Source organism: Mobula birostris, chromosome 4 (assembly GCF_030028105.1).
Source record: "Mobula birostris isolate sMobBir1 chromosome 4, sMobBir1.hap1, whole genome shotgun sequence".
In the NCBI taxonomy this organism is placed as follows: Eukaryota; Metazoa; Chordata; class Chondrichthyes; order Myliobatiformes; family Myliobatidae; genus Mobula; species Mobula birostris.
In genome coordinates this window covers 135,109,201-135,127,609 of record NC_092373.1, presented here as the reverse complement: position 1 = coordinate 135,127,609, position 18,409 = coordinate 135,109,201, and the positions used below count along the sequence as shown (strand labels likewise).

General features: G+C 42.9%; 1 protein-coding gene across 1 annotated transcript; it reads right to left on the bottom strand.

Moving 5' to 3' along the window:
* Positions 1-1,764: 1,764 nt before the first annotated feature.
* LOC140196610 (purpurin-like) lies at positions 1,765-18,047 on the bottom strand. Its single transcript, XM_072256083.1, has 5 exons — positions 17,931-18,047; positions 14,522-14,658; positions 13,850-13,962; positions 4,659-4,871; positions 1,765-2,208 (listed from the first exon to the last, which is right to left on the bottom strand). Exons 1-5 carry the CDS (start codon positions 18,045-18,047, stop codon positions 2,195-2,197), a joined length of 594 nt encoding a protein of 197 aa, XP_072112184.1. The 3' UTR covers positions 1,765-2,194.
* Between the last annotated feature and the right edge of the window lie 362 nt (positions 18,048-18,409).

Below are 18,409 nucleotides of genomic sequence, written 5' to 3'. Positions count from 1 at the left end.
TCGCCCAACCTGGCCCCTCCCTCTCCAGTAGCAGAAGATTCCCATACTATGGTCCACCCCAATGAGCCCTTACGTGTATCTCTCAGCATTGCAAGCCGGAATGTGCCAGTCAGCAACATTCCTCTATGGACGTCTCGATGTGCTGGCAGACCAAAGAGAGCCTTTCACCGAGTTGATGATCTACCAGCTGCACTTGATGCCCATTCCTGCGTGTGGCCCTGGGACCAGACTAGACATCAAAGAGTCCTCTGTCACTCAGCTGCTCAGATAAACCGTGACACAGGCCCTTGCATCTTTCTCCACAACCCCAAATCCACAAAAAGGTGAGCAATTGTTTTGTCTCCACCACAGTCACCCCACAGGCAGTGTGCAGTGGGAGTGATGGTTGGGGTGTGCACGCAGGATTTGACTAGGAGGGCCCCTCTCATAGCCAGCCAGGCAAGGTCTTGGTGTCTGTCACTCAGATCTAGTGATGAGGTATTCTGCCAGATGGTCTGGATACTCTGCTCAGGGAACCACTCCACAGTGTCCATCAAGTCCTTTCCCTCAGCATCTGCAGGATGCTCCATGCTGACCACTGCCTGAGAGACTTGTGGTCAAAGGTGTTGGTCTGGAAGAACCTTTCCACAAAGGACAGGAAGTGCAGCAACATGCAGCTGATTGGGACATTACCTGGCAATAGAAACAAACCCATCTTTCCTAACTCCAGGGACAGACAGAACCTTGGCATGTAGTGGTACTTGTTGCCCATGTAGTAGGATTTCGCACATAGCCTGATGCAGCCACATTTGAAGGTGGTCATCAGGGTGAGGGCAATACTGGGTACGATCTCCCCCCCCCCACCCCAGTTGTCCATGGACTTGTACATTGTGATCCATCTGACTCAGTCCATCTTGGATCCTCAGACCTACATCATCAGCAAGGAGAAGCAAGTTTACCACAAGTTGATGGGATGTAGAGTTGAGGTTAAAGTCAATCAGCCATGTGATTGTATTAAATGGTACAGCAAACTTAAGGGGTGTACCATTGCTCCAAGTTCACATATTGTACTTGTCTGACTAAGGTAACTCATCCCAGTCCACTTCAGCTTGATCGTAACTTAGTTTAGTAAGATTGGTCTTAACCCTTTTTCTTTCAAGTGGGAAAATTAGACTTCCAGAATCAACATAGAATTCAATAATTTCAGATTATTTTCCTCTTCCCATTTCCACCTCCTGTTTTGGTATTATCATCTTTCTGCCCTCCACCGTCCTTCCTTTTTTCTCTTTTACCTTTGACTCTGTCATTGGGCTGACCTTTCGTTTTTCTCACCCCATTTTCTCTTCTCTTGTTTTACCTCTAACTTTTGCCAGTTCTGATTAAACCAGCCAGAAATGTTAGCTGTTTCTCCCTATACAGATGCTGCACAACTTGATGACTATTTCTAGCAAGTTAACTCAGATCTGTAGCTTTTATCTTGTACCCATATTAGAGATAGCAAAGGTACAGATTAAGTTCTAGCATGCATTATTTAAAGCCAACTAAATTGGGAGATTATCATGGCTTCAGCAAGGGACAGGTTACAGCAAGTACATCCTCAATGAAGTGATGACTCCTCACAATCTTCACCTGCTTCCCTCATTGAGTAGTTCGTCTCCACTATTTGCTATCTCTTCATTCTATCAGCCATGTTATTTATAATTCAAGAAAATTGGCTACTAGTGCAGAAGTTAGTCTGAAACTGACTTTCCTTTCCAGAAATGAAGTCTGGTGGAAATCTTTCAGCAGATGTATTTATTGGTAAAAGTCAGTTATATCAGTTTCTGGATACACACACTCTATAACAGCAACAATGTTTTATTCCACACAGTTTGAGAATGAATGGTCTTTATCATAGCCTTTCCTATAAAATAATCATGTATGTCTACAATTTGACAAGGAGGAAATTATACTGAAGTTCATTTCAGTTTTAATTATTGTTTAGTGCCAAGTTTCTATCAGTGTTATGGGTAACAATTTGAAACATTTTTTATTATTATTTGCTATTACAAATATAAAACAAAAAACATTAGGTTGTGTAAGCCAACTGCTTCTGCCCCTTAAATTTTTAAAGGACCTACAAGGTTTTTGCATCTGTTGATTATTAATGTAACACAGCTTTATGATGAAACTCTATGCTTCTGCTTCCAACAACTCGTCTCTCCCATTGGAAACTTTAAGGACAAGCACCTGAAAAAGAATTTAAAAATCACAATTAAGTACAATTTTTAACTGTTTAGTTACAACTCTAGATTATTATTTTAATATTAATATTGCTCCTAAATCTTGATACGACATTTATATGGAAAACAGGATAATTGCAATTACAATTGATAATTAATGAAAGAAAGATGATTGCAAGGTCTACAAAGTTTGCAAATTTTCCTTGCAGGTTGACAATACATGTGACACGTTGATTTTTAATTATCCTTCAGCTAGTCTTGGAGTTAACCTCAAGTAGGTCAGGATTAGGAACCCCCTGCTCAAGTAGTTCTTCTCTAATGTGTACTTATCACTTTTGAAAGCTCTCCTTTGGGCCCCAACCCCCACAACCCATAGATCAGACCCTCCCACCATCCATTCAGTTGTGCCTTTATTATAAGCTACTTATCCTGCAGCTGCAAGCTACCTTCTTCAACAAATGTAGTTTTACAAACAAGTCTTCAAAGTGCTGTCATCTTGAGCTCACTGAAAGTTTGACCCAATACAGATGAAGACATAGTGATATATTTTTTAAGTCACAATAACACGTAACTAGAAGAGAAGCTTGCAGGTTGTGACATTACCACTATCTTGTTGTCCTTAGCCTATGGGATGATGGAGATTGTGGTTTTTAGGGTGGGGGTTGGGATTGGGACAGAAGACAATGGCCTATTGAAGAAATTGTTGCATGCATTTTGAAGATAATCTATGTAGCACCCATAGTGTAACAGTTATGGAAAAACTGAGCTAATGGTGAAGGATTCTCCTCTTCCCATCAAGCAAATTTCATGGTTTGGCCCATATGGCATTGTAGATTTATTCAGGTAAGTGGAAGGTATTGCATCAAATTAAAGACGTTGATTTGGCATCTCACATCCATGTCTATGTGGAGCTGTTCCCAGCATGGTCCTCGGCATTCCCCACTAAGCCAGAATTGCTTCCCTGATTCCAAGGCTGGAAGTTATAGTTAGGAGAGAATTACAAGTCTGGTGCTATCTGTCCTACATAATGTTCTCAGTTGGGAAGTTTAAATTGTCAGATCTGTCCTAAGTTTATCCTACTTTGGACAATGCGACTGTCAGACTAGATGAAAGAGAATATTTATTACTTTATCTCCAACGGATTGTGCCTTGCTCGGTCTAGCAAATTCATCTACAACAGGTGAATTTGTAAGAATAAGGTCAAGAATTGTTCTCCTTTGTGTTGGTCCTGACATTTTCTGTTCTCAGTGCTGAAAGCCTGATCTCTAATGGTTAATGAGATCCTACATGAAAATAATTCTGGTCCATTGGTCCTCTCAATACTTCTTCTAAGTGACATTTAATATGGAGAAACACATAAGCTAAGGAATGATAGAAGGTTTCCCTGCCTCTCTGATACCATGAAACAACAACTTAAAGGAAGTACACTTTAATGAACTGGTTTGCGACAATTTGGGGCATGGGGTTCATATGATAAACATGCTTTTCTTCTTTGTTTTGTTTTGTTCTGTCTCATCTCCTACAGTTAAGTCAAGCACAGAACAGGAAAGCATTTCATCTGCGGTCACGAACAAGCTGCCATTGAGATGTAATCCATTTCAGTTCAGGAAGATGGGCAGCACATTAGGTAATCTAGGTTCAATCTCTCCCAACTTGGGTCCTGCAATATGAACTCTTCTGTCCTCTTTCACTCTGGGTGTAGGAAGAGAGACTTAGTCTTTTGCTACAGAGAAGCTTGGTAACCTCACAGATGTGGTGGACTATAAAATGTGTTCCGTCATTGATGAAATGTTGTGGTCTGAAAGGATCCCATTACATTAAGGATGATCCCAGAGACCCTTATAGGTATAAACAGCACAGACCATGACCTAATAGGGAGCTCAAGTTGTGATTGCAGTTGGTACTGCCCTTTATGAAGAAAATGTGCTTCGTATGTATGTGAAGCCGATGGTCCACTGCATAATGATTTACTCTTCATTCTCATGCTTACTCCTTGGTCCTGCTCTCTTCACAAACCCAAACATAGTGAAAGAGCAGCAATGAAACAGATTGGAAAGGAGCAGCAAAACTTCTCAGATGACAATATTATGTTTCAGGTCAGAAATCAGACAGACAAATCTTCATCAAACTAGAGTGTAAATGGAGAGATGGCTAGTTAGTGCTGCTGAAGGGTTCTTGTTGGTTGTTAATATCACAAGTTGCAAGTTGCCTTTATCATAAGATGAATCAGTTGTTGAGACAGTCAAATATCAGAAAATGGTTCCTACTGTAATCCGAGATCTTTAAAACTCCAACATAAGCTCCAGATATCTATCACCCTGAGCACCACATTGGTAGGCAGGAGGTATAGTTGGAATAGGTATTCCACTGTGGCATTGTTAATCTCATGCACCCTAGTTCACTCATTGTGAATTAGTCTTTGTCTGTTCATTTTTAACAGAGTTTAATTTTACTCACCTGATTGCAGCACTGGTTCAAACTGCCCAGTGAGGCAAATCTCCTCCTGTTTCTGACGAACGATGCGCTGGATGTTCGATGGAAGACCATGAGGATTGCGGGAGAAGACGAGGGCATAGCCATCATCACAGGTTCCATCTGACTTCTGTCTACGGCAGGCATACGTGATGGCATAGTTATCATAATCGGTGTCAATCACCCAGTAGTGATCACCTAGGCAGTATAAACACCGTTCAGTATCAGATAATTTTACATTCTATAGGACAAGCTTAAAATGAGACAAGACAAATCTCAATAATTCACATTTGAATTTGGAAAGGGGAGATTTTCAACATTACGAAAGATCCACTATTACTGAACAATTCATTCATTATACAAGTATGCATTGCAGATATCAACGATTATCCGAGTTATCAAGGATTACAATACCAAAAGATATTTAGAAACATAGAAAATAGGTGCAGGAGTAGGCCATTCGGCCCTTCGAGCCTGCACCGCCATTTATTATGATCATGGCTGATCATCCAACTCAGAACCCCGCCCCAGCCTTCCCTCCATACCCCCTGATCCCTGTAGCCACAAGGGCCATATCTAACTCCCTCTTAAATATAGCCAATGTACTGGCCTCAACTGCTTCCTGTGGCAGAGAATTCCACAGATTCACCACTCTCTGAGTGAAGAAGTTTTTCCTAATCTCAGTCCTAAAAGGCTTCCCCTTTATCCTCAAACTGTGACCCCTTGTTCTGGACTTCCCCAACATCGGGAACAATCTTCCTGCATCTAGCCTGTCCAATCCCTTTAGGATTTTATACGTTTCAATCAGATCCCCCCTCAATCTTCTAAATTCCAACGAGTACAAGCCCAGTTCATCCAGTCTTTCTTCATATGAAAGTCCTGCCATCCCAGGAATCAATCTGGTGAACCTTCTTTGTACTCCCTCTATGGCAAGGATGTCTTTCCTCAGATTAGGGGACCAAAACTGCACACAATACTCCAGGTGTGGTCTCACCAAGGCCTTGTACAACTGCAGTAGTACCTCCCTGCTTCTGTACTCAAATCCTCTCGCTATAAATGCCAGCATACCATTCGCCTTTTTCACCACCTGCTGTACCTGCATGCCCACTTTCAATGACTGGTGTATAATGACACCCAGGTCTCGCTGCACCTCCCCTTTTCCTAATCGGCCACCATTCAGATAATAATCTGTCTTCCTATTTTTGCCACCAAAGTGGATAACTTCCCATTTATCCACATTAAATTGCATCTGCCATGAATTTGCCCACTCACCCAACCTATCCAAGTCACTCTGCATCCTCTTAGCATCCTCCTCACAGCTAACACTGCCACCCAGCTTCGTGTCATCCGCAAACTTGGAGATGCTGCATTTAATTCCCTCATCCAAGTCATTAATATATATTGTAAACAACTGGGGTCCCAGCACTGAGCCTTGCGGTACCCCACTAGTCACCGCCTGCCATTTTGATTCAGAGATGATCCCAGCATGTATCTTTTTAGCTAAAGGATGCAAGTAAGCATGAAGGAGTTTAAAGTGAAAAAAGTAAGTTCAGCTTCTTTCATGGAGAAATAGAAATTTTATTTCTAAGGATCGCAGTATGGCTGTCCAGCTGATTAGAAGAGAAACATTTTCTGATGCTTGTAAAGAAATTGAAGATTGTCCATCCAGGTGATGGAGGAACAGAGGCTATAGAATTTTTTTTAAGATTACTTTTCAGAAAGAAGTAGAATATTAGGCCTTGCAGTGCATCAAGCCTTTCGGCTACCAGATGAAATCAGGGATGAATCTCTTCCTTGTGAGTGATGTACGTCTGTTTCCATATCTTTTGATTGCTTTTTTTGACACAAAGTTACTCAGCCTTGGGTATATTCAGGGATGACGAATTCCAAACATTCACAGCTCTCTTTGCAAAGAACTTCCAAGTCTGTCTAGCATTATCTGTGACTGTGTCTCCTGGTTCTAGACAGTCTGACCACAGGAATATCCTCTCAGCTTTTTATCAGATCAGAACCTTTCATGTCAATAAGATCTAGGTTTATTTTTTAAACTCTGGTTAACACAGTTCAAGCTGTCTTTCATTGATTCTATTATGGAATCATTGAAAGGGTTGCTGGGCATGGGTGAGAGAGCACAGGTCAGGGTATTTTTTAGCTTTCTTAAGGGGTACAGGGGTTTTCTTAATAGGATATGACGGATAAGCAGGAATAAGCAGGTGAGAGTAGATATAAGACTGATTGAAAATGATGCTGGAGAAATTGTAATGGGAGATGAGGAGATGGCAGAGGAACTGAACAAGTATTTTGCATCAGTCTTCACTGAGGAAGACAGCAGGATACCAGACACTCAAGGGTGGCAGGGAAGAGAAGTGTGCGCAGTCACTATTACAACAGAGAAAGTACTCAGGAAGCTGAATAGGCTAAAGGACAATAAATCTCCTGGACCAGATGGAATGCACCCTCGCGTTCTGAAGGAAGTAGCTGTGGAGATTGCGGAGGCATTAGCGATGACCTTTCAAAAGTCGATAGATTCTGGCATGGTTCTGGAAGACTGGAAGATTGCAAATGTCACTCCGCTATTTAAGAAGGGGGCAAGGAAGCAAAAGGGAAATTATAGACCTGTTAGCTTGACGTTGGTGGTTGGGAAGTTGTTGGAGTCAATTGTCAAGGATGAGGTTACAGAGTACCTGGAGGCATATGACAAGATAGGCAGAACTCAGCATGGATTCCTTAAAGAAAAATCCTGCCTGACAAACCTATTACAATTTTTTGAGGAAATTACCAGTAGGCTAGACAAGGGAGATGCAGTGGATGTTGTATATTTGGATTTTCAGAAGGCCTTTGACAAGGTGCCACACATGAGGCTACTTAACAAGATAAAAGCCCATGGAATTACGGGAAAGTTACATACGTGGATAGAGCATTGGCTGATTGGCAGGAAACAGAGAGTGGGAATAAAGGGATCCTATTCTGGTTGGCTGCCGGTTACCAGTGGTGTTCCACAGGGATCAGTTTTGGGGCCGCTTCTTTTTACATTGTACATCAACGATTTGGATTATGGAATAGATGGCTTTGTGGCTAAGTTTGCTGACGATACGAAGATAGGTGGAGGGGCCGGTAGTGCTGAGGAAACGGAGAGTCTGCAGAGAGACTTGGATAGATTGGATGAATGGGCAGAGAAGTGGCAAATGAAGTACAATGTTGGAAAGTGTATGGTTATGCACTTTGGCAGAGAAAAATAAACGGGCAGACTATTATTTAAATGGGGAAAGATTCAAAGTTCTGAGATGCAACAGGACTTGGGAGTCCTCGTACAGGATTCCCTTAAAGTTAACCTCCAGGTTGAGTCGGTAGTGAAGAAGGCGAATGCAATGTTGGCATTCATTTCTAGAGGAATAGAGTATAGGAGCAGGGATGTGATGTTGAGGCTCTATAAGGCGCTGGTGAGACCTCACTTGGAGTACTGTGGGCAGTTTTGGTCTCCTTATTTAAGAAAGGATGTGCTGACGTTGGAGAGGGTACAGAGAAGATTCACTAGAATGATTCCAGGAATGAGAGGGTTAACATATGAGGAACGTTTGTCCGCTCTTGGACTGTATTCCTTGGACTGTATTAGAAGAATGAGGGGAGACCTCATAGAAACATTTCGAATGTTAAAAGGCATGGACAGAGTGGATGTGGCAAAGTTGTTTCCCATGATGGGGGAGTCTAGTACGAGAGGGCATGACTTCAGAATTGAAGGGCGCCCATTCAGAACAGAAATGTGAAAAAATTTTTTTAGTCAGAGGGTGGTGAATCTATGGAATTTGTTGCCACGGGCAGCAGTGGAGGCCAAGTCATTGGGCGTATTTAAGGCAGAGATTGATAGGTATCTGAGTAGCCAGGGCATCAAAGGTTATGGTGAGAAGGCGGGGCAGTGGGATTAAATAGGAGAAAATGGATCAGCTCATGATAAAATGGCGGAGCAGACTCGATGGGCCGAATGGCCTACTTCTGCTCCTTTGTCTTATGGTCTTATGGAATAGGGTACTAGGATGGCCAAAGATGGGAGGATAAAGTGTAGGTTCGGGTACGTGTGTGTGTGTGTGTGTGTGTGTGTGTGTGTGTAGGGATTTAGAATGCAAGTCTATTGCACACTCTGGAGCAGAAGGTGGAGGTAATGCACCGTTAAGCTGGGTGAGAACTGCCATAAAACAAGACAGGGAAGAAGAAGAAGGAATCATTGAGTATGCCTGCAAGAAAATGAATCTCAGCATTGTATATGATGACATATATGTATTTTGAAAATAAATTTACTTTGAACTTTGAAATAGGACTATTTAATAAATCATTTCCCTACATGCCAAACTTAGATTTCATGAAATAATTCAGTGACTGTTTGCTGTCAGAATAAATATATTCTGTTTAGTGACAGAAACCAAACCAGCACAGAGAACTGTAGATATGATCTCCTTGGCCTATAACTCAATCAACTTGCAAAGGAACTCCACGTACCTTTTGCCATCCTATATGTTTATTAAAAGTACTCAGTGTTGACAGTGCCATACACAGATTGGATGACCGTGTTGCAGAGAACCTGCATTCAGTCCAGAGGAGTGACCCTAAGCTTTCCACTTCTTGCCACCCTATTTTTCCATTCCACTCCCAAGCTCAAAACCATGCAGGAGATACAGCAGAGAAATATGTGCCATTGATACCATCTCACCAGAGGATGAGATCACAAAGCCAGTTCTGTTGCAGAAAACTCTGAAGCAGAGTTCAAGGGCAAAATTTAACAAAGAAAACTTGCAGTCATAATCCAACACATCATAACTGCATTATAATCTTTGGTCCAAAAGGTCTACTAATGAAAGAACTTAACCTGCCTGAAATGTTAACTATATTTCACACTCCACAGATGTTATTTGATGAGCTGAATATTTCAGTTTCTTGTTTTTTATGCCAGAAACTGCTTGGTGTACTGGATATCCCACCAAAGAGAGTGCACATGATCTGAGTGAGGACTGACCAATTCCAACACATGGCAAGGCACTTTGTAAAACAAAGAAATCTTTCTAACAAGTGGCAAGTTCCATCACCCCTCAAGTGGAACTCACCATGATGGAAAATCCTGACAACAGAATGAAAGAATTCCACACGTTTATACAACACATTACAAATATTTTATCAAAGAACTATCTGAAGTGAGAGTGTAGATTCTTTGCTCAAGTTTTTTTAAAATGGGCAATGAACCCAAAACCTACTGACTGAAGGCACAATTTAGTCAAAACTGGCATTGCAGTTGCCACCACAACACAAGCTAAAATTCATACAGCTCTGTGTCCACTCACATTGCTGCCATAGAAACAAAGAAGACCATTAAGGTCGTTCACACTGCTAGTACTCAAGCACAACTGTCCTCAATTCTCGTTCAGGCCACTTTTGAAATGGGGTTCCTGTATGTTAGCTCACTCCAAAAATGGATTCACTCCATGGGAGAGGCACTTAATTTTTTCTCTCCCCCCTCCCTCCCTCCCTCTCTCTCTCTCCCTCCCTCTCTCCCCTCTCTCTCTCCCCCTTCCTCTCTCCTTCTCTCTCTCCTCTCTCTCCGTCCCTCCTTTCCTCCCTCCCTCTCTCTACCCTTTCTCTCTCTCCCTCCCCCCTCTGTCTCTCTCCTCTCTCCCCCCTTTGTCTCTCTCCTCACTCTCTCTCTCTCTCTCTCTCTCTCTCACACACACACACACACACACACACACACACACACACACACACACACACACACACACACACATTTATAGTAGATCTGCTTCACCTATCAGACCACTGCAGGCCCCGGTGCCATTCAGCCAGCTGTCACCCACTTCTATATTCCATGCCAGAGTGACCTGAGGTTCTCTAAGGTCAGTTGAAGGTTAGTTATAGAATCATAGAGACGTAGGGAGGCAGGCATTCAAGAGCATCAACCACACATTTACACTAATCGTACAGTTATCCCATGTTTATTCTCCCTGTAAACTCACCCCCCCCACACACATTCTCCCACTCACATACAGACTAGGGGCCACCGGCAGTAACCAGTCAACTTAACAACCTGCACATCTGTGGGATGTGGGGCGGGGGGGGGGAACGAGAACCCCTGGAGGAAGACCATACAGACACAGGGAGAACACGCAGACTCCACACAGCTCAGACCTGGGATCAGGACTGAACCCAGGTCTCTGGCACCGTGAGCTAACAGCTCTACCAGCTGTCAGACTGCACCAGCCATTGTGTGATCAGGAGAAAACAAACTGGTGGTAAGAAATGGTTTGGAAATTGTTGTCATGGTTACTGGCTGTAGACGTGGAGGGCTGACTTAGCTGTAGGCTTCCTTCATTAATCTGCTGTTCAAAGTCGAGGCTGATGATATGCTCAGTGGCTGCTGGCTCTCTCCTTCCTCCTCCTCCCCCTGCTTTGTTCCTTCTTTATAACCTTACAGCACCCTCATCTGTTCACATTGCCGATGGTAAGAGCTAGATACTGGTGAAGGTAAACCTGTGGTCTGTGGAGTGAACAACCCATGTCCGATCAGGGGCAGAATTGCTTGAAGCCAATAAATGATTAGTCAGTAATATTCCTTACTGCAAAGCAGCTCTCGTTATAATCACATTCAGCAGAGTACTAATCCTGCCAGGACAGGAAGTCTGTGTCTCAAATAAACGCAGCATTGAGGACTATCACAGGATGAAAGGGCCATGAAAAATACCACTGTAGTGGGCAGAGATGTGTCGGGCTGAAAACCGCTGTGATCTGAGGTTTATAAGACCCACACAGATAAATGATGTGGGGAACTCCGCTGTGTCAATAGTCAGAGCCCTCTTGACCTGATTCTCTGTCAGTAGAAAAGGGAATTAAAGTTTTCCCTGGTCTATGGAGTTGCAGTATTCTGGCTGCGACTGTGAACTTCCATATGTTGCTGGCTTGTTAGTGACAAAAAGTCGCAGAGTGATAGAAAATGGAAATAGGAACTACATCCATACCAGACAGAGGGCACCCGTTTGTATTCCAGTGTTTGGTCAATTGCATCCTATGCCTTGATAAGATAATTCAGGTGTTGTCGGTGGTTCTGCTCCACCCAGGGACCTGTCTCCAGGTGAGAGAGGTCCCCATCAGATCTACTCCAATCTCTCGTCACTTAGCATAAACATATACTCAGTGGCCACTTTGTTAGGTACAGGAGATACATAATAAAGTGGCCACTCAGTGTATGTTCATGGTCTTCTGCTGCTGTAGCCCATCCCCTTCAAGGTTTGATGTGTTGTGTGTTCAGAGATTCTGCGCACCTGTTGTAACGCATGGTTATTTGAGTTACTGTCGCCTTCCTATCAGCTTGAACCAGTCTGGCCATTATCATCCGACCTCTCTCATTAACAAGGTGTTTTCACCCACAGAACTGTTACTTACTGGATGTATTTTTTTCTGTTTCTCGCACCATTCTCTGTAAACGCTAGAGTCTGCTGTATGTGAAAATCGCAATTCAACAGTTTCTGAGATACTCAAAGCACTCCGTGTGGCATCAACAATCATTCCACATTCAGAGTCACTTAGATCACATTTCTTCCCTATTCTGATGTTTGGTCAGAACAGCAACTGAACCTCTTGACCATGTCTGCATGCTATTATGCATTGAGTTGCTGCCACAAGATTGGCTGATTAGATATTTGCATTGACAAGCAGGTGTACAGGTGTACCTAATAAATTGGCCACTTGTTAAGCATGTCCTCTTCTTTTATCCTGAACTTTAAAGATACGAGTCAAAGCAACACCCATAGGCAGTGCTGAGATTTGAGAGTGCCCCCCCCCCAGTAAAGTGAAGGCACCACAGAGTTTTTTCTCAGTTACGTTGAATCAGAAGAGATGTTCCTCAAATGCTTGCCATAACAGAGCTCAGTGTAGACCCTAATTTCCTCCACAGATCCTACCTGACCTGCTGAGTTCCTCCAACAGTTTTGGTTTTTTTTGTTGCTTGGAGCAAAGTGGCTGCTTAGTGCAGCTGGTTGAGTGATTAGTACGTTGACACTGGGATTTGGACTGGGAGAGAACACCAGTCAATTTGTTTATCCTCACAGTGGATTTGGAGGATATAGCAGAGACGGTGTTTCTGGTATCTCCCCAGTGCTTTGTGGGACCAACTGCAGGCTCTCCATGTCTCTATATTTCACAGGAAGGCAGCAACCATTCCCAGCAGGTAGCCATGAGCTTTATGCTGGTTTTCAGTCCACACCCAAACACTTCAAACACAATGGGCAGCCAGCATCACTCACGTACCCAACATCACCCCCAAACAGGCACTCGACTCCAGCATTCCTCACAGCAAGAGATTACCAGGTGAGTAAAACTAACTCTTCATGGAAGTTCTCAAAGCCTCCTTGAAAAGAAATATAACACTCACCCACTGATGGCATTCTTGGCCCTTAACCAATCAAAATGGACAAGAAGTATCTGAGAACCTCAAGTTTCTTCACTGGAAGAGCACGGAAGCCCCTTCACCATCCTTCTCCAAAGTTTGTCCTACCCGACCACTCACTTCAGGGGAGAATCTATTTGTGAAGGACGACTAAATATTAAGCAGAAACATTAAAACTCATAGATATTCAGCCTCTGTTTTGGCATAGTGGCTGATCAAAAGAGGTCAAACATTGTAAGAAGTACTAGAAGTGTGTGCAGAATTATGAAATCAGAAACTAAACCACAAGTAGAGCATAAACAGGCTGATAAAAGAACCTTCTTCTTGGCTAGCACTAAAAGTTAACGTGGTGCAAGTGGAATATGTATCCTCTAAAATTTAAATGATCCTAATTACATTCTTTGATTTTTGCTTAGAATGCTCCCAGGATGTGGTATTGCTGGCAAGGTTAGTTCCTATATCAACGAGATAACTCTGACTTCTGTCTACGTGATGAAAACATGCATCCTTCCAGTCCACACAAAGGGTCTTTAGTAGACCACTCAGAAAGCTCAGTCTGTAACCTTGATTTGCTCTGAGGTCTCAGTGTCATCGCTGCTGGTAGAAGAAAATGATTATAACTATCCAGTGAAACAAATTTACAAGAATGCATCTATTAAAGACAATAAAAATCAATGGGGAATGAAACTTTTTAGATTTGATCATTAAAAGTAGTCTAGTCAATATAAAAATATAAATGCCACCATTCACTCACCTCCACTGGACAGGTAACTTGCAAGCCCCTGGTATTCCATCTCCATTTTCCCTGGTTCATGAGGATCAGGCACATTATACTGAGCTGCCATATCTGCACAGATCACCCAGAACCTACCAATGAATGGTCAACCACTTAGTTCAAATGAAAAGCAATCATTGCAAAGTTAGACCATGAAAGGAAGAGATCTTGTTTTCCCCTACTCTTCTTGATAGCCCGGGAGATGAAGCAGATCACTTTGAGGGATATGGTTTTATATAATTCCTTTCTGATTTGTTCATTTCTTATCATTCAAAAGGAAGGTTTAAAAAGAGCATGCTTGGACTACTTTGGTTTCTAAAGTAATCTAGTGGTACTTTTGATATATGTTATAGATTAATGAACACTCAAACTAGAAAGTCAAAATTAATTAGCATCACTGTGCAAATAGTTAAGAAAAGAAAATACGGAGATGTAATTTTCCACAGTTAGATGTGTTCCATTTAGTAATAATGAAGAAATTATAAGTTGTTTCTTCTAATAAATATTACGAATGCTCCATTGTAACTGCAGCTCAATAATAGAATCTTAAAGGAGGAACATTGACAATTAAGTAAGTTAAATGATTATTATTTTGGACTTTGCCAAGGGCTTTTTAGCATCAAATCTAAATGGTGGCAAAATGGAACTTACCCAAAAAGCTTTACTCTCCCCTTCGAAGAGGCTGTCATAGTTCCTTCATCATCCACAAAGTATTCAGCTGAGATGTTGTCCTGAAGGAAGAGGCCCTCAGGGTCCTTCTTTGCCAGAGCATACCACTTCCCAGCATACTGCAGTTTGTAAAATGTAGAAGTTATAGTGCTATGTTGAGTTACTTACGTTACAAATATAATTTACAAATTCATGCAAGATTAATATACATTTTCTATTCTGTTAGAATGCAAGCTGCTCGCAGCAGCTGTTTATTTCATGCCTTGGCTTTACACTTATGCTGAGGATGATGATTTAGTCTGGTCGAGCAGGCCATCAGCAGCTAGAATTTCTGGCAGAACTCGCAAAGCGTTGGCCCTTCCGCCAGTTGTGGTGGGAGGGGACATCAGATCGAGGAACACGGCTTCAAACAATTGGAAGCACTGCTTCAAAACCACCAAGAGTCCTCATACCTTTGGGAAGTGAATATATCTTCAATCCCAGCAGCATTCTCTGTCAATAAGGACTGAGATCAGGACTGCTGCAGGTTCTTTCACGTCAGTCCTGGGAGTATTTCCAACAGCTGGTCCTACAATTGCAAGGCAATTGACCACAAGTCCCTACTAAGGATTGTGAGGACTGCCAAGAAGATCATCGGCGTCGCTCCTCCACCCTTCAGAGATATGCATACTCAGGCCCTTAGCATTGTAATGATCCCTCCCATCCATCCAACAATCTCTTTGACCCTCTACCATCAGGCAGAAGGTCCCGTAGCATTAGGACAAGAACTGTTAGGATGGGAAACAGCTTCTTCCTCCAGACCATAGGACTATTGAAGTCCTTGCCACCATCCAGGTCTCATTACATATGAAGCAACAGTAGCATTATACTGTTTACATTTTAACTTGTATCATAAATGCACTTTATTATGTGTTACTTTATTTGTGGTAATATTACATTACGGAGCATAATGTTATATGAACTGTGTTGTGCACCTTGATCCAGAGGAGGGATGATTCGTTTGGTGGTATACATGTGACAATAAACTGAACTTGAATTTGAGTATACCAAGTAAGCTGACAATATTGTGACACTAATGTCTGCCTATATTTCTCTCTGCCTTAGTAAAGCAGCCAGCATAAACAAAGACTTCACTCACCATGTTCTCCTCTTCTCCCTTCTTCCATTGGGCAGAAAATTCAAAGGCCTGAAACTGTGTATGACCAGGCTAAAGGACAACTTCTACCCCACTGCTGGAACCATTAAATGATTCCCTAACACGATAAGATGGACTCTTGCCCTCATTATCTATCTTGCTATGATCTTGCACCTTATTGTTTACCTGTACCACAGTTTTACACTTCATTCTCAAAGTTCAATGTTCAAAGTACATTTATTATCAAAGTATGTATTCCAAGTACAACCTTGAGGTTTGTCTCCCTAAAGCTAGCAACAAAGCAAAGAAACCCAACAGAACCCATTAGAAAAAACGATCGAACACCCGACGTGCAAAAAAAGAACGAAGCGTGCAAACAAAAAAAGTAAGCAACTCACATTCAGAACTAAACTTCATGAAGGTGAGTCCACAGCCACGAAGCCAGTCACAGCCGACCCAAGAGCCCGTTAGTTGCAGGCCGCAGCCTCAGTTCAGTGCAGAGATGAGTAAACCTGCCGAGCAGCGGGTTGAACACCAGCCCATTCCTCGCCTCCAGCTCCAACACCCTGACCTTTTCAATCTAGCCCGGCACTTAAGTCAGCCAAACCTCATCTCACTCCTCATTCTCAGACCTGAGCCCTGCCAAAACTCATCTCACTCCTCATCTCCAACCTGGGCCCTGCCAAAACTCATCTCACTCCTCATCTCCAACCTGGGCCCTGCCAAAACTCATCTCACTCCTCACTCTCAGACCTGGGCCCTGCCAAACCTCATCTCACTCCTCATTCTCCGATCTGGCCCCTGCCACTTTGATACACTTTTGGGTCTGGGTTCCTCCGTCTTGATACGGCCCGTACCTGACCATTCCAATCTGGCCTGGCACTTAAATCAGTCAAATGTCAGCTCATTCCTTGCTCTCAGGTCCAGGTCCCAACTTCCATGACTTTTCTTGCCCTGGCGTGCCTCACCTTGGATCTGCCGCTTCAAATCAGCTCCAAGTCGCAATGGCCACACATTGGCTTGTTCCTTGCTCTCAGGCCTGGGACTTTCTGCCTCGAATTACCCCTTACAGGCCATGCCACAACCATCCTGCAAGTTTGGGAGCTCAGTTCACACCGCAAAAATGCCAGGTCGTGTAGGCGGTTCAAAAGCACAATTCCAAAAGGGAAGTTCCAAGCTATTGATTGCAGTGATCACTTTCCAGAAAAAAGGATGATTAACAGCTTTGTGGGCCGAAGGGCCTGTATTGTGCTGTAGGTTTTCTATGTTTCTATGAAATAAAGTAGTTTGCTGCCAATAAATCATCATGCTTGAGACCTATTACCATTTGGATCCCCACTTTCTATAGGTGCGGCTGATCACTTGCCCAGAATTCTGCAATTGGAAAACAGCCAGTGCAACAGGCTGGGACCAGAATAACTTAGACCTTGGAGTTTTAGGGTATACAGTTCGATGCTAGACAGAAACATGATGGTTGAGAGAAAGGGGGTACATTGCTTATCTCTTCCCAAAAGGTTTGTAGTCTCTTTTTCATTCTTGAGGCTATCTGCAACAGCTGTTTTCTCTGCTTTTATCCCAGACCAGGCTTCCCTCGTGCACTGTGCTGAATTTATATCTTTCTCCTGTTCTCCTCCTATTGTCCCTCAAGCACGTTCCTCACCATGACACTTGCTCACTGCTACTTTGGATCCAGTCCAAATAGAGGGATTCATGAGCAGCAGATGAAGGGAAAGATCTTACTTGCTGCATCCAGACATACCAGTACTTCAACCGTCCCCCAACACTTCAGACCCTGCATGCTCTGTCAGCCGTCAATCCCACTGCACAAGTACATAGTGCAACCTTTACTGTCCTCTATCGAGCAAGAGGAGCTGCCACAGAATGACACGTACCAGCAGAAACTAATCTGTGAGTAAGAACTCATACCCCATTGGAGACGGGAACGTTGACATAATTGGAGCAAGCATCGTGACATCACTGATCAGAGCCAAATTTGACACAGTTTAGCCTGCTTATTCCTCCATCTGTTCCCTTTCCAGTCCCACAGTCTCTTCTGAGTTACAAGCAATACATGGAGTGAGTGTACATTTCTCACTCTCTCAACTCGCAGCTTCCTGCTCTTACCGTGGAGCCCAGATCCAATTTGTCTGGTAGTATTTGAGTGGCATGACACAAGATCTGAAATCCTGCCTTTTGCCACTGGATTTTTTTTTCTCATTTACTACAAATTTACTTAAAACATAAGAAATAACTTACTCTCTTCTGATCAAATCCATTCTTCACACTGAATTGATCAACAACACAGGAGGAGGAAATGGAATCCTCGATAAATGAGATGACAATGGTGAGCAGGACAAACCTGGAGTAATTCATCCTATGAAGGACAATAAAATATTACCTTCAATGTTTTCACACATTTACTCTTACCACAAAATTGCAGGAATTATATTATAGGTTATTGATGAGAGGTTGAGGAACAAGTCAAGTCTGGTCAGATCACTGTAACTTACTTCCTATTACTGCATGTGGCCACTGCTCTTGACAGTATTTGCTGATTTCTCCTCAAACAGATAAATAACATCTTCAGGATAGTGATGGTTGTCGCTGCTTTCATTCGAGGAGGGGTGGGGTGATGGTGGTGTGGAACAAGAACAATCTTTCAAGTGTTTAGGTACAGTTCAGATTTTGTTGGTTAAGACCGGGTGGGGTTTGGGTTGGTGAGTTGGTGAGATTTT

Excerpts from the sequence above, each read along its gene's own strand:
- LOC140196610 (XM_072256083.1), bottom strand. The coding sequence starts at position 18,047 with ATGAATTACTCCAGGTTTGTCCTGCTCACCATTGTCATCTCATTTATC. Across the intron at positions 14,659-17,930 it reads ATGGATTTGATCAGAAGAGA|TATGCTGGGAAGTGGTATGC; the intron begins GTAAGTTATTTC and ends TACAAACTGCAG. Across the intron at positions 13,963-14,521 it reads GGGAGAGTAAAGCTTTTTGG|GTTCTGGGTGATCTGTGCAG; the intron begins GTAAGTTCCATT and ends ATTCATTGGTAG.